This window comes from Parasteatoda tepidariorum, chromosome 1, assembly GCF_043381705.1.
Source record: "Parasteatoda tepidariorum isolate YZ-2023 chromosome 1, CAS_Ptep_4.0, whole genome shotgun sequence".
In the NCBI taxonomy this organism is placed as follows: domain Eukaryota; kingdom Metazoa; phylum Arthropoda; class Arachnida; order Araneae; family Theridiidae; genus Parasteatoda; species Parasteatoda tepidariorum.
Window position 1 is genome coordinate 76,744,169 of NC_092204.1, and position 16,521 is coordinate 76,760,689.

The 16,521-nt window shown below is 29.8% G+C and overlaps 2 protein-coding genes across 2 annotated transcripts in view; one reads left to right on the forward strand and one right to left on the reverse strand.

Annotated features, from left to right (window-relative positions):
• Positions 1-424: 424 nt before the first annotated feature.
• LOC107437145 (transcription factor Adf-1) lies at positions 425-6,944 on the reverse strand. The gene is made up of 2 exons (XM_016049055.3): positions 6,602-6,944; positions 425-1,823 (listed from the first exon to the last, which is right to left on the reverse strand). Exons 1-2 carry the CDS (start codon positions 6,801-6,803, stop codon positions 1,231-1,233), a joined length of 795 nt encoding a protein of 264 aa, XP_015904541.1. The 5' UTR covers positions 6,804-6,944; the 3' UTR covers positions 425-1,230.
• A 6,982-nt stretch (positions 6,945-13,926) lies between these two features.
• The window catches only part of LOC107437146 (uncharacterized), a 69,441-nt gene continuing 66,846 nt past the window's right edge, over positions 13,927-16,521 (forward strand). Inside the window, exon 1 of the mRNA XM_016049056.4 lies at positions 13,927-14,378. The gene's annotated coding sequence lies outside the window, so the exon portion shown is untranslated. The remainder of the gene's footprint in view (positions 14,379-16,521) is intronic.

Here is a 16,521-nt window from a genome sequence, read left to right on the forward strand (position 1 = left end):
AATTAGATTCTGGAATTCAGAGGTAGTCTCAGAGAGATTTCCAGAACTTACAAAAAAAGCAAGACAAGTGCTCTCAGTGCTTCCTAATTCAGTAGATTGTGAAAGAGCTGTATCCTGATACAGCCAAATTTTTACAAAACAAAGACAGAGTTTGAAAGAAAACGTAGCTTCTGGACTAACTTCTGTATGCATAATTTCTAAAAGACACTGCATCCTTGCCGCATAATTTTTAAAAAATTTCTGCATAATTTATAGGGCCCTATCTATAATCCTATAGCATGCTGTATAAGTTAACTGCTATGACTCTGATAAAAGTGATTCCATTACACAATTTTAATAAATAGTCAAAAATAAAAATAAATTCTTCTTTTTTTAGTATCTATGGGGTACTTTAGTACTTATGGGGAATGCATTGGTGCCAAAGTTAAGCAAACATCCTAGTTTTTTTTTATTATCTTCATTCATTAATGATCATGAATTATTAAGGAAGTGATAATACAGGAAAATTTACATAGAATTAATATAATATTAAAAAATTAATAACAATAAATAATTCAGAACAATAAAAATTATAATAATAAATAATTTAGAATTAATATAATAATTAATGTAAAACAATCCCACAACAGCGAGTTGTTGCTCGACAGGGGCTATTGAGGTTGAAGTTCCACAATATTGCAAAAATGTGGTCAGCATTCTGGATAAGCTGCCTTTACTTCTCAGCAAGATAGTACCCATCAATCTGAAGCTTTGTAGGGTTCAAGCTGCCACCAGGAATAGAACCCTGCTCCTACACAATGCAACTCAGCACCTAGACAACTTCACCATCACTTCTCTTCAATATAATAATTAACCAGCATTAAATTTTACATTAAAAAGTAATATCTCTTATTCCATAAGTTGGATTTGACTTTTACAAGACAGAACTATTATTATGAGAGTAGACAGACTTCAGTGCTTTGAATTCACTGCATAGGAGTTGCTTAGCTTTCTTGCCTACCTGTACTTAGATACATTTGTTATAGTCTGATTTATAACAGCTTAGTTATTTATCAGCTTTGATTAATTAATTTTATTATTTAATAGCAAAAACAAATGATTAATTTTTTACATCTACAACGGATAGATGAGAAAGTGCTACTAGATATATCTATGTATCTAGCTTTATAAAAAATCATAAACATACTTAGACTGATTAATTTCATGTCTTCAAAAACTTTTTAAAAATCCCTAAACAGTAGAAATATTTTCATCATTACTACAATTTGCATTGGATGTTTCCTCTCCATATGCAGCCTCAAATAGATTTTGCATTAATTTAATTTTAAATAGCATTTTTTTCTTTGCCGATAACCTTTCAAGAGTAGGCAATAAACTTGTGAGAAAAAGATAATCTTCATTACTAGGATCAAGGTGAAAAGAGGGCTTTTCGTCAGGTGACTCTGCACAAATAGGGTTAGATAATTCACCCTTATTGTTTGTAGAAGTGTAATACACTTTACGCTTTTTCTTTTTTGGGGAGATTGCTTCAATATCTTCAATAGTAATATACGAGTTCTCAGAAAGCTCATTTTCAGCACTATTAGAAGTAGTATTTTGACTTTCGGAGTCAACTTCAAACATCGATTGAGACAGATATCCACTGTCTGATTCTGTCTCGAAGTTTACTCTAGGAAGTAATAAACTGTTGGTTCCTTTCATGAGAAATGACATTTGATCAAAATGTACCCACTTTGTAGTACTATGGCCTCCTCTTGCCATGTTCCTTATCTCCCTGTTGAATGAATCTTTTAAGAGCTTCCATCTACTTTTTACTTCAGTAACTACAGAAATGAAACAAAAAATCAGATAACAAAAAGTGGTTAAATAAAAGAAAGGATTAATTGGAAGAAAAAAGTTACTGAATCATTTATAGAACTAAAATTTTTAATAAGCCAGTTTTGAATATGGAAATAAATACAGGTAAGATGAAAATTGTTTTTGTATTTTTAGTCTGGGTTCAAAATGGAATCTTGCCCAATCCACATGACACAAGCTTTATCCGCCATCTTTAATGTACTGAAGGGAAAAAAATTGTAAATACTGCTTATGGCTTCTTTACGCAGAACATCTTGAGACGAGGAATAATGTTCCTAGTTACCGAAGCCTAAATTGCAGCTTGAGAATAAACAAGAAAATAATTTTTTCTTGCATAACATATTTTAAAGCGTTAGTAGCAAGAAGCCTTGCAGAAATTTCTCCATCAAAGTTAATGAAATACCCCTACTGGATTTTTTTAAGTTGAAAGAACTGACAATAAGCAAAAGCACCAGCCTTTCTAGAAGTAGGATCAGCAAACATATCAGTATAGACATGGAACTAGTCCAGGAGCAGATATCTTTCATCAATAGTTGCAATTGCAATCTATAATTTAGCTCCGTCTCATAAAAAGTCCTTTCATTACAAGGGAGAATGTCAAGATTTTTATCTCAACAAATTTAAGATGGTTAGTTAAAAGAGTGTCAGAGAGTGGCTATCTAGTGATAATGGATAAACTCAAGCCTTCACAGATTTCATCTACATAATCAAAAAAAGTTGATAGAGACTTTAATATTTCCAGAACAGCTTTATAATTGTTTCAGTAGCGACTATTACTTTCAAACAACTTTTCTCTGAGGACCAGTACCCCATTTATCACAGCGATCAAATAAGTGTTCGATATTGGTCTGAAGTTCCTTTATAGTAGTCCATTTTTTTTTTTGCTCCAGTAATTAAACGAAAGGCACAATTTTGTGTGATATCAAGTTTGGATAGAATCAGGGTTGGGGTTTGGGACGTCCTAAACTGGTTTTGGGCAGAACACGTGGGTTTTACTGTCTTAAACTGGGTAAAACTGTCTTAAAGTGTCCAAAACCTTGAACTTTGGTAAAAGGTAAAAATTCTATAGGTGTAACCATTGTACACATAATAATTACATGTATCAATAAATATTTGATATTTTTATACAATTTACTATAACTTATTAAAAGAAAATAATATAATATAATAGGAAAAGGTTTATAATTTTTGAAGCTCCACAACTCATTGAACAACAAAAGTGAATATCTAATCCTTTAAATATAAATATACTTTTAATACTGATAAATAATATTTTTGCATAAGGATAAATATGGCAATATTAAAAAATTATAATTTTTCTTAAAAGAAATACTAAATTTGTTCAAAAATTAACCTTTCATTTTTCACAATATTTTTTTAAAAAAAATGTTATAATTTCTGCATCACAGGATGATAAAAAAAGACATCTATTTTAAAAAAAATTGTTTTTAAATATAAATATATTAGTTTAAATTGAAAATACAAAATAACTGAAAAATGTATTAACAGTTTTGAAGGGCATAACATCAGTTTCAGTTACTGACACTGGTGATGTATCACCACTATGCTAAAAGAATTGAACATGAATGAAATAAAAGTATTCTTGAACAGTATTATAGATAAATAAACCTGTTTATGACGAACCAAGCACTTAGTCCCTAATATTTTAACCTGTATGGCAAGGTCAAACTTCAGTTATGTACTATTGAATGAAAGGACCAATCAAACTTGATTACTGATTAATCTTCCTTTGTTTAAATTGAAGAGTCAAACAATATTAATAAAACATTATACTTTTAAAAACAAATATTCTCTAATATATTTAATTATCAATATGTTATTAGTTCTATGTTTATTTTACCTCTTAAAATTGTGACATAATTCGAGTAAAAGGGTTTTGGACAGGATGGTTTAAACCAGGGTTTAAACCACTGATTAATCCATTCTGTCTTAAACCTTGCCAACCCTGGATAGAATGCTTTTAGAAGTTGTAATTAAGAGTCCAGAAACGCAGTCAAAGATGGATCTAACATAAGCTTTTGTGAGGACATCTTGAGATGCACCCCAAATAATTCCAGAAAACCTTTTTAGTAGCTTTATTTTATTTAAAGCATTCTCTTTTTGACCAGTTTAAATTAATTTGGAATCTAACATAATACGCAAGTGGTTAGATCCGTTTTAAAAAAAGGTTGGTTCGCTCAGCTCAAATTAATGAAATGCTTTTTGGTCCTCAAACTAAAAAGCTGAAAGGTAGTTTTCTCAGTATTGACCAGCATTTCGTTCTCACAGAGCTCATTCTAGGCAGGGTAAACAGGGCGCAGCACCCTGCTGCCCTTTTAGTCAAAAGAATCCACCCTGTTGCCCCTGAAGTAAATTAGTGTCCTGATGTAATACAACTCTATACCCTTTTTACCCTTTCTTTCCTCAACCCTTTATTTTTTCCCAAAACTCTACAGTGGATTTCTCAAACTTTTATTTTTAACTCTTTTTATTTAGTTTGTCATTGCTGTCAATACATAGATTTATATCAGAAAGGAAAAATAGCCAATAGCCTTGTTGCACTTGTCTTTGAAAGTTTGCAGTTACTTCCACTATCATTAAATCATAATTATTATTAATCATTTTAATTATTAAATCATAACTAAAGACACTTAAAAACATACATTTATTATTTTATTAATATATGCATGCATTTTAAATAAATTACCAAGCTAATTAGCTCATTAACTCGATACATATGTTAATTTATTAATGAAAATTAGTTATTAATATGATTGCTTTGCTACTTTTAGTAAAATAAAAAAAAATTTTTTTACTAATTGACAATGTTTTTTAATAGAATGTGTAAAGCCCTTGAAAAGAAATTATTGCCTTTTTAGAATAATAATGCCCTTTTTTTAAACTTTTGCACCCTGCCCTTTTTTCTGCCTAGAATGAGCTCTGGTTCTCATCTGCTAACTTAACAAGGTTGATTAGTGCCTTAGTTACTGAGTTTTAAATTTTTTGAATATTTGAACTTGTTAATCACATGACAAGGTTATCTGCAAAACAAAACCTGGATCCCCTTTATGCTACCAAGCTCTTCTTAAAACAACATTATGAATAAGGACTAAAAACATTTCTCTGTGGGAGGTAATTTTGTTGTCTGTCTAAAATCAGATTCAGCATTTCCATACATCTTTGGCTGCAAAAAGATTTAATTCAATTAAAAAGGCAGCCAATGACATCCAGACTTAGTAGTTTTTTCAGTAACATGTTTCTCCAAACTATCGAAAGCAGATTTAAAATCTACAACATGGCCAGCATGCTTTACTTCAAAAGAAAACTATCTTTCCCTTCTCAAGATAAATGAGTAACTTGTTTAGTGGAGCTCCGTATGCCTCTGAACAAAGCTGGCCTCTCTGAGAGATAATTATTTTTCTCCAAATAAAATTTCAGCTTATCAACCGCCATTCTTGCAAACACTTCGAAAAAGACAGAAGTGAGTGAGATAGGTCTGAAACTGTCAACTTGATGTGAGTGCCACCTAACTTTAAGCAATTGAATAACATCTGCCTATCTCCAAATGCTCAGGAAGTAGCCTTTCCATGCCATTTTTATAGAATACATTATATGTTTACAAAACAGCACTAATGCCTTTAGGGCCAAGATAAATAAAAAGTTTCAGGAAAAGCTCATTGGCACATTTACCCTGCATTAGATGATCAGACGCACTCGACAAATCAGAAAAAGAAATGGGGAAACAAAAATAGTTCATTTTTTGAATCAGACAGGTAAGAGTCAACTATAATTTACTACGGTTGATTTATCTGTGGGTAAAAATTACAGATCCTGCTATAATATTTTAAAGGCAATTGCTAACTTAATATAAATGATTCAAAAGTTATTTAAAAAATAAATTAAATTTTGAACTATCTTTTCCATCAACTTCATTTTGGTTTTATTTGATTCAATGTAAAAAAATAAAATAAAACAATATTTCACTTGTCTAGATTTAGCTTGGTATTTCAATTGCAAAGTATAATAAAAAAGTATTTTTTCACGCTATACTTCCTAATTACATAAAACTACTTAACTTCTAAGTTGATTTTGATGCTATTTAATTCAATGTAAATAAGCACAAAACATGCGCACTTGTCTATATAGTAAAGTTTAAGTTTTGCCCCTTTAAACACCTTTTCTTCATTTAGAAATTAAAAAAGGTGGCTAAAGCTCAATGCAAGGGGCCAAACTTCAGATTTTGACCTCTTGCATACCAAGGCCTTTTGAGCAACCCAATATTGTTTACCTATTTATTTATTGGCACAAGCTGTTAATTGGGAGAGAAATTATTTAACACCATTTGATAGCAAAATAAATATAATTGAAAAAATTGAATTCTCAATTGATCTGAAGACATCATTTCCACTTTTAAATCTCAAAGTACCCTTTTCCGTGATGAAGCACCTTGCTCTTTTTTATTTCTAGGAAAAACTCAGCATATTCATTGAAAATAAATAATGTCTAAAAAGAAACAATGATATATGTCCAGTTGCACAATATCGTAGACGTCATTCATATTTCATTCTAACTGCAAATAACTTCAGTTACAGATAAAACATACTTGTGTTCTGTCTTATATACAAGAAGTGAAATTAACTTCCGTAACAGAAGCTATTTCAATTTAAAATAATCAAAACAAAAACTCTGAATGGCTCCTACGAAGTTGTGTAATTGGGACACTCTAAATATGAGTTAATTTTACCAGATCGATTCAGTTCTGCAGCAACAGCTTCCCAATGTTTCACTTTTTGAAGACGATTCCCATATTCATATGACCCTTGATCCCAAAGACCTGGTCGGGAACGAAGCTCATTTATAAGTTTTTCATTGTCTATTTCTCTTCGTTCAGAGTTTAGTTTTCTACTGGCACAAATTACTTCGCTTATGTAAGGTAATGAAGACATAGCTAAAGAGTTAATTTACATTTGAGAATAAAACTTTGCCACGGCTTAGAAGAATTAAAAGTACTAAAAATTAAAACACAAAATTTGCACTCTTAATCCCGCTCCATTATTTTAAAATGTAAACAAATGTGATGACATGACAGATCGGTCACAGTTGAAGTTAAAATTTCTTGAAAATTGCGGCAAGTTCATATTCATTAAAGAGCGATTCGCACTGCATGCAAACAAATCGCATATGCGAATTCTGGGGAGAAAACAAGAATTTAATTGGCGAGTTTTTCACAGGTAAATATGTTTCACCAATCAGTTTTTCGCGTGTATCTCTGAGTACGCATATGCAAATATTTTACATGCTGTGGAAATGGTCATCAGACTATGAAGACGTTTAGCACAACTGCGTTTAAAGGGCCATACTCACTGCCTGCTATTTTTTCCGCATTGCGCATCCGCGAGCGAATGAGACCCAGATCAGTGGGAAATATTTACCGGCAAAAAACTCATCTATCAGATTTTCGTTCGCATGCGAGTCCCGCAGTGGACTGATCGTAAAGACACGGTTCCCAGAAGAATACAGAAGTCAAGTCTCAATGGCTGTGGTCAGTAACCGGGTGGGAGATCACTTTGATCAGCCACCGTAGGAGCAAAGGGTACGAGGTATAGATCCTAGTTAAACGGTTCTACCGTAAAGTGTTCGACTTCGCGTGCAAATCATCGGGCTACCAAAGCCACTGCAGAGGTTCAAAATTGCAATGGCATGTCTTCGGATCATCCTCAGGGATGTTTAATAGACCGTCGCCAATAGCCCATTGACCAGTTCTCGCATGCAGTAAGAATGGCCCTTTACTGGATGCGATTTTTTTTTCGATAAATGCAAACGAAAACCTGATTGGTTAGTTTTTCCCAGAAGTATTCTCTCTAAATGTGGAAGCTGCGCCTCCAATCAGCATCGTGAGAAAAAGAGAACCAGATTGGTGACATTTTCGTAGAAAAATATATTTCACCATTCAGATAGGTAGGTTGGTATTTTATTTCCCTTTATTATCATAATCTAAGATTATTCGAAGACATGCGATCACAATTTTGATTCTCTACAGAAGGGATGGATTCTCCACTTTGGTAGCCTGACGATCTGAGTGCGGAGCCTGAGTGACATGACAGTCAGAATGATTCTTGACTAGAAAAGTGACTAGTAATTCTAACACCAGCATCTAACGCAATCAATGGGCCAACTTATAAAAATCAATGACTACGTCGATCACCATTGCTTAGCGAAGGGATCGAGGATGTTTGGTATTGGTCCTTGTTAAACTGTTCTGCTGTAAAGTTCTCGATTTCATGTTCGACAACCACAGGAAAAGAGTAATTTTCTCTGTAGTGGGTCAAAATTATGATGGCACGTCTTCAAATTGTTCTCAAGGATGTTTCCTCGACCGTCGCCAATAACGCATAGAATAACTCTAATGAGACGTAAATAACACACTTACTACTTTTAACTAAGTAAAAAAATATGCGAAATATAATGCATTTCGTATAATAAAAAAGTGTTAAAGTTGATATACTGAGTAATGAAAAGAATTAAATTATAAAAAAGTAGTAAAACATGCCTTAAAAATGCAGGATTTTAAATTAAAATTATTATATCCTTTACTGTCGAAGTCACGTATGCGGTTTTTAGTTAATCAAATAGTGATTTCAAAGCCTGAGCTGAACTACATTACCCGATCGGAATTAATCGATCAATTATTGTAATTTTGTGGTTGTGACTGGTAACTAGTTGTTTGTACAATTCCTACTGGACAATTCGTATTCCCATCTCATCCCATCAATGATCAACCAGATATGTAGCTGATTGATCATAGATGGATTTCTAGTGGACTGGTAAGTGAAGTGACGTCAGCTTATACATCTCTTATTAAATCTTTTTTTAACCAAATTTACTTAAATTAACTAGAATTATCGAATTTTACATGAATTTTCGAATTTAATTTTCATAGTAGCAAATTGCATCTAATAAATAAATGGTACAACCAAAATAGAGAGTTTTATAATTTCTTTATCGCTATATCTATCGACTTCTAGTAAAGAACTTACATAGCGTTTAACTACTAGAATTCTTTGCTTTTAGTACATTCTAAAGTTTTTGAAGTAAATTAAGGGAAGTCTTTACAGTATCATTATCCAGTTTGAAGACCTCTATTTACTAACCTAAACCACATCTTAGTTTTAATCAAAAAATTTAAAAGTCTCATTTTGAAAACGTATTTATATAGAATTATCAGCATATTATTAGCCTGTTATTCTAATTAAAATAAAATGTTTCAAGTTCTGCAAAATAGACGTCCTATCTGAAGACTCGCTAGACACCTTATGTGTGTCTAGCGAGTTAGAAGGTAAACTATAATTTTTGTTGTTCAGTAACCCTAAAATTTATATTTATAAGAAATGACAAACCTATTAAGAGTCAGTTAAGTCATTTTTATGATACAATTTAAAGTAAGAACGATTAGTTTAAAATGCGCCATACTAATCCTTAAATAAAATCAAACTACACATATCATCGAGATAATAATAATAACTCGAAATAGGTTTAACAGAGCAGAAGCGGATAGAATTGTATGTTATCATATGATTTAATATAGTACACCGGTATATAAATATTAAAATATAACTTTCTTTATTACATAACTATAAAAAAATACCTAAATTTTTTAATTGCGAGTTTCTGTTCTTACAGGTGCGTCGAAAGAAGACAACAATGAACACACGCCAATTTATTAAGTCAAATTCATTTGTAAGCAATCTCCTGTCGATATATTAAGAGAACGCTTGGCGAAAATAATTCATGAATGGTGTGAATGCACGTGAGTTTGGTGTAAGCATTTTTAAGCTGGCATTTTTAAGCTGGTATTTTGGTAAGCATTTTTAAGCTATTAAAATTCCCCTTTAAAGTGAATATGAGAGCTTGATTAGAGTGTTCCATTTCACGATTTTTTCATTTGTTCAACATCGAATTCGGAAAGATATTAAATCAAAGTATTTACAGCATGTTTAACTTTTTATACTTAACTTTACAATGTTGTACTCAGCAATAAATAAATGACATTATATTGCTTCTAAATGGAATACTTCCACTTCCAATGAATTGATAGTCAACATTTCTGTTTAAAGAATCTTGTTGAAGGAAATTAGCAGAAGTTACCAAGTAACAAGTTAACTATCGGCAGAAATTTAAAAACTGATTATTTTAAATTAATATCATCAAACATCCCAAACATTCGAATAGTTTATGTCTGTTATTATCTTTTTTTATGAAATTATAATTATTACTCATTTTACATTAATGTAATTATTATTATTTTTTTCATTTTATGAGTTTCTTTATTTCGCATAACTATACGTTTGTGTAACATGGGATAGTGAGTCCTCTCCTGTTTTAAGTTTAAAAAGGGGATAAAGCTTTAAAAAAAAGTTGCGAGTTTCCAGATAGGAACGGTTTGACTGTCCAATATAGCGTTGACGTAAGCGTCTAAAATTTTAAAGCATCTGTATGTAATCGGAAGAAAATGTAAAAAACAATGATTTTGGTTCCATTAAATCTTTAAGTTTAGGGTTGGGCCAGTTTCAGTTACATTAGACTAAAACAGTTGCAGAAATAATGTCTTTTCATTACAATGTTTCTACCAAAACACTGGAGTAACTACCCCCTTTGCTTACAAAAGTTTCACTAAAGGAGATAATATTTTCTTCTTCTTCTTTTCTTTTTTTGTTGATATTTTGAGAATTGTATTTAGTGACTTTGTTCTTTTTTATGCAAGGTGTTTACTATTTTGCAAATTTTAAAAAAAATCAGATAAATTTAAAAAAAAAAAAAAGGTCAATAAAAAAGGGCAATTTAGTTTTTATAATATCTGAATTTTAACAGAGGTTTAGTGGGGCTGGTAGTCGGTGTTCGACGTTCTTGAAATTCAATAAACAAATATACTTAAACTTTTACTTAGCTTTTACTTATACTTACCTACTAATAAGTTAACTTTCTGTTCTTGTTTTCTTTTTTGTTGTTGATACTTTGCTCGTAATACTAACTAATTGAAGGAGGGCTGTACTAATGTCCTATTTATCATTGTATCTATAATTACACCTATCTTTAATTTTATTATGAATAGTGGGATAGTTAAGAGGAAAATAACGGTACGGAAATTTTTGTAATTATTCTATGCAGACCGTTTTATTAGTATAGAAATTTCCAAGTCTGTAAGTTAAATGTATGGAAATTAAGTAAAAAGATAAATATACAAATAAATATAAAAATGCAAATAAATATATTTAGATTATTTTTTCGGTAAACGAAGAGAAAAATTATAAATTCTATAATAAGGTAAAAAAAAAAAAAATGATAACTTCAAATGATTTGATATTTGTTTGTTGATCGAAAATTATCTTTTTAAATCTGATTTTAAATTTCTCTGTCCCGAATTAGAAATAAGACGGGCTCATTTATTGTAAAAAGATTTCGGACTTATGATAAAAATTTCATAAAATTTACTGCTTTTCAACAAGCGTTTGGTTCAGTACTTAAGTATGAAAAATGTAAAATTTAAAGATCTAAAAAATTACAGAGATCTGCTACTTTTGTTCGATGCTCTTGCTTTGTGAGGCTATAGCACTAATTGTCAAATGACTTTATTTACCTAAGATTTTTATTATTTTTTTTTTTAAATGTTTGTTTTGATCATCTTGGAGTTTCAGTATGTTTAGATTTTCTCTTCGCTTTTTCTTTTACAGGATAAAAAAGGTTTTAATTTACTAATTTACTTGTTTAGACATCATAGGCTGAGTGCGGAGACCGTAAAATTTGTCCATTATCCGACGTATATCTCGATCTCGGACGGTTTCGGGTTCTATGTAATCCTATGTATCTTGCGTGGGCTTGGTTTTAAATTCTTCGGGCTTGGGCTTTCAGGAACCCCCTAAAGCATGTCCGAACATATCTCTACTCAGTACCATGCGTTGACTTGAGGTCCGGAAAAAAATTGTTTAGCTCCACAAATCTAAATATAACGAGTGTAAATGCAGGGGTGATTGTGAGCCCAAGTCAAAATTCCGGAAAATTTCTTGAGTTAAAAAAAAAAAAAAAAAATTGAAAAATTAGAATTAAATTGAAAGTTTAAATTGAAAAATTAGAAAAATAAAAAAGTTTAATTGAAAAATTAGAAAAAAATTTAAACAAGTTTTTTTCTTTCCTTTTTCTCAATATTTCTTAGTTTACTTAAAATATATTTAAACTTTTAGACATACCTATACCATTTACACATACCTATACCTGGAGAAGTAATTAAAATTTACAAATATGTCTTTCTTTCTTGAGTTTAACAACTATTTACTGATAAAAAATTAATATTAATCATGAATATAAGCTTATAAAGTATCTCTCTGGCTCACCCTTACAAACAAATAAAATAAACTGTGTTTTTAAGTTCCACCTTTGAAAATTTGATTTCCTGAAACTTCTGTGATCAATGATTTTTCGAAACGTCTGGACCTTCGATCTCCGGAAACTTCCGGATCACTGTTAACGAAAAATCCGGAAATCCGGATTTTTTCCGGAGTACAATCAGCCTTGTAAATGTGAAACGTATGCGACGCACTAATACGATGTTAAATTTATAAAATAATTACAAAAAGAATACAGTTTTGGAAACAACTGCTTATAAAAAGAAACTTTGATAGGACAAATAAATTACCCCCTCCCCCACGTGAGGTAATTTTTAAATATCGGCCAGAGGAAAACATTTTTTCCTTTTTTCCAAACATCAAATTTCATTCAGAAATCGCTTTTTCTTTTCTTTTTCAATTATTTTTTTTTACTTACTCTGTAAAAGGGTATTTAAAGATAATGAAAACAGGGAGTATTTTTAAATGAATGAGAAAAATATTTCTTTAATATAATAATAAATAAATGAAAATTCATCTTGAGCTTTCAAAATATTTTAATGCTAGACAACACTGCTAAAAGTTTTCACATTCTTTCTTCATAAACTAAACAAAATTTGCAGAAAAAAGTTCCCTTTGAATCAAATAATTATAAAAGTTCTGAAAAAGTTGTTCGTTATCAATAAAGTGTTTTTCTGATATTTTCAAAAGGAAAAAAAGCATAAATAATAATAATATTTTGTTTTTTATTTATTTATTTTTCTACAACTTGCCATTATGCATCAAAAATGAAATGCGCTTAAAATTGTAAAATTCTCAGTGCAATTTGCGTCCACGTTTGTCCCTTAGCCTATTTAGGTCCCCTGTTGCTCCTTAAATTAATTAGTGTATGTTATGACTCAATTTTAATTAAAATGCGTTTAAAAATCAAGAGCACAAAAAATTTTTTCTTCATAAATTTTAATTTTTTTGATGCATAACTTCACTATCATCCGTCAGCAAACTACAAACGTAGAGTATTTGTAGCATTTCACTTCCGTGTCAACGCGATTTTAAGTTCAACTCACCCAGAAGAGGAAACTTCGAGGAAGTACGGCATAAAAATGTTTATTTATTTATTTTTTTAATCGGGGACTTCTGAAATGTAAACAAATAAAATGGAATTCATTTATGGCTTTGATTACATTTTGAATAGTTTATTCGTTGAATCAGTATTGGAATTCATGACACAATATAAGCATTAAAAATTTTTTAGAAATTTTTCATTTTACTATTAAAACATTTCATTAAAGGTTTGATAGTAGTTATTGATTAGATAATTTCCTTACTGAAATTGCTACAATCATGATCTTCATTTGTTTACTGTTTTCTCTTTTAGTTAACATTGAATCAGTATCTTTAAAAGAATTTATGCATAAAAAAATAACTCAAATTGTTTAATGAATTTATGCACATCTTCATAATTTAATCTTCAATTATTGTTCGTTAGTTAATCAATCAATTTAATAACTGGCAATAAATTTCCCTCCATTCACATTTATTTGAAAAAAGAATCGATTTAAACTGTAGTATTTAGTTGATACGTTAATAAACTAAAATTTCATATATTCTAGACCAGTTTCTCCGCTCATAAATTACAGAAAACCGCTATTGGAGAAAGTCAACGACATTTGAAACTTTCACAACCATAGGCAGAGAGGACGATTTTGCCAATCGACCAACAACACAGATCTTGTAGTTACATCACTCCTTGCTATCCGACCCGAACTTTCAGAGCACCAGAAACAGGTTCCATTTACCCCCACGATGCGAACCAGTCTTCTCCCCATTGGTTAGACTTCCATTTCTGGAATCCCGTCTCTTCCCCCCTCTCTCATCAAAAAAGCAGACTTGCACTTTTCTTCTATTACCTCTGAACCTGTGCTCTGAAACAGCCCTCTGAGGCTCATGTAAACAATTCAACCTGTTTGCCTTTTCAACGTTTACTGGTCGTATTTTAAGAGCGGTTGACTTTTGGATATTATCGTCTGCGTATTTGGATAAGGAACATTTATTAATATAGTCTGCAGATTTTTAATTATAAATGAGGGTCATGTATCGTTTAATACTGTGGATTATCTGTTATGAAAATGTGAAACCTTAGTGGTGAGTAAAATATTAAATCACAATTATTTTATTTACAAACTTGTAATTCATCTCGTTTTTCAATATTTTACCTATAAAATATTTTATAATTGTAAAAATAATTCGTGTAAATATCAATACATTTTGAAATTTCTATATTATTTATTCTGTATAATTTTTATGTTAATATAAGAGATATTTAAATTTAGCTAACTGCTGTAGAAATAGTCCGTATAATTGGATGGGAGCATCCAGTAATGTTGCCAGTAGATTTTTCATTAAAAAAGAAAAATATGTATAATTTAATTATTTTTATTGAAAATGTGAGTTGTACCCTTGGTGGTGAGTAAAAAGTTAAATTATTTTATTTATGAAGGTATGATTCCTTTTATATTTAAATATTTAAACTATAGCATGTCTTATAAAATGTAAAAAAAAATAATGCGTGTAAATGTCAATGAATTTTGGAGTTTCCGAACATTTTATGCAATAATATTTTTCGTAGGAATATAACCATTATTTTGATATTGATAAATAGTTCTTTAAGAGGATGAATAAATTCACTGGGGAAAACAATTTTAAGTCAGCATGAATGCAAGAGTTAGATCATTTATTAATATCGTTTGTAGGTTTTCTATTAAAAATATGTTATTTAATAATGAGGATTAATTTTCATGGGAGTGTTGATGTTATTTAGATTTAGGTAAATGTTTACTAAATGTTGTAAGAAAGAGGTTAAATCAGTTTGTCAGTAAAATAAATGAGTAAAGGGCAAGTATCACAAACTCTTAATCAGGGAAAATTTGCAAATTTTGTTAGAGAAGGATTACATACTTTAATTTATCAATTAAATGGTGGTCATTTAATAACATGAAGGAAAACATTTCTTTCCTAAATGATATCAAGTGCAAAGTTTGACCATTATCCTTCCTTAAACTGATTCCTTTAACTGATGTATGTATTTTATTTTATTTTTCACGGAGAATGGGGTTGAGCAATAAAGAAAACTATGTTTGTTTACAAAGTCGTCGGTATTTTAATATTGATAATTCGAATCATTTAATTTATTTAACAAATTATTTTAAACTAATTATTTCATATTTAAACATGTTTTGCATGACGATTTATTTGTTCGAATAATTTCATTTTAAGATATTTTCATTAACAGCCTTATAAAATTAATGACAATGAAGAAATATTATGAGTTAGTAGTAATACATATGAGTACGATGAAATATTACGAGTTTAAGAATAAATGTTAATTGTTACAACATTTTTTGAAAACTAATGTATTCAATCATATGCAGGTTTGTTGATGATGAACAAATACATTTAAAGATTATCCATCTGCACATTTTCAGCAATCATTAATTATATTTAAAAAAAAATAGCTTAATTTATGCAGTTGATTTGTAGGAACCATTATTATTATTATTATTTTTTAAAACGGGGTTGAAATCATTGGTATAATCATGTTGAGGAGTTGCCCTGATTCAAAAATATCACGGTATTTTTTATTTATTATAATTTATAATAAATATTGTCTATTTTCTGATACTCAATTTAAAACGTATATAACAAAATTCTTTAAATTTTTTACTCGTAAAATAAACGTAGTTTTAATTAAAACATAAGATTTTAAATTCCAAACGTTTCTTTCTTTTTTTTGTGAAACTTAAAGTAAGTTTTTTTTTTAAAGTAAAATTTTTCGTGTTTGCTTGCAAAGTTTTGCAAAAACTATTGTATAGACTAAAATGAAATTTTATACAGACGACTTTTGCATGTAAATCAATAATTTGAAGCAACATTTTACTTAGTAATAAACAATTGTGTTTTGTATTGATTTCATTTGTTATTTTTAAGTGAAAAAAGTGATTATATCTTTTATGGTAAAGTGATTATATCTTTCATGGATATAAAAGCAATAAAAAATATAAGAAAAACTAAACAAACAAACAATGAGATCGCATTGTTCTAGTTGTTCAGAATAATGTTCAATAATTTTTAAATGGATTTGTTTTAGATTTAGAACATTATAGTTATAACATTTTGTGTTATCATGTGCGCTAAATATATTATTTAGTACATTTTAAAACTGCATTATCTATTAAAATATTATAAAAAAAAGCCAACAAAACATTTGAATTTCGAAAGTATTATGTTT

What these genes read in the sequence shown, in the direction of transcription:
- LOC107437145 (XM_016049055.3), bottom strand. Translation starts at nt 6,803, where the DNA reads ATGTCTTCATTACCTTACATAAGCGAAGTAATTTGTGCCAGTAGAAAA. An exon ending in TGCAGAACTGAATCGATCTG is followed by an intron (nt 1,824 to 6,601) that starts GTAAAATTAACT and finishes TCATTTCTGTAG; the next exon opens with TTACTGAAGTAAAAAGTAGA.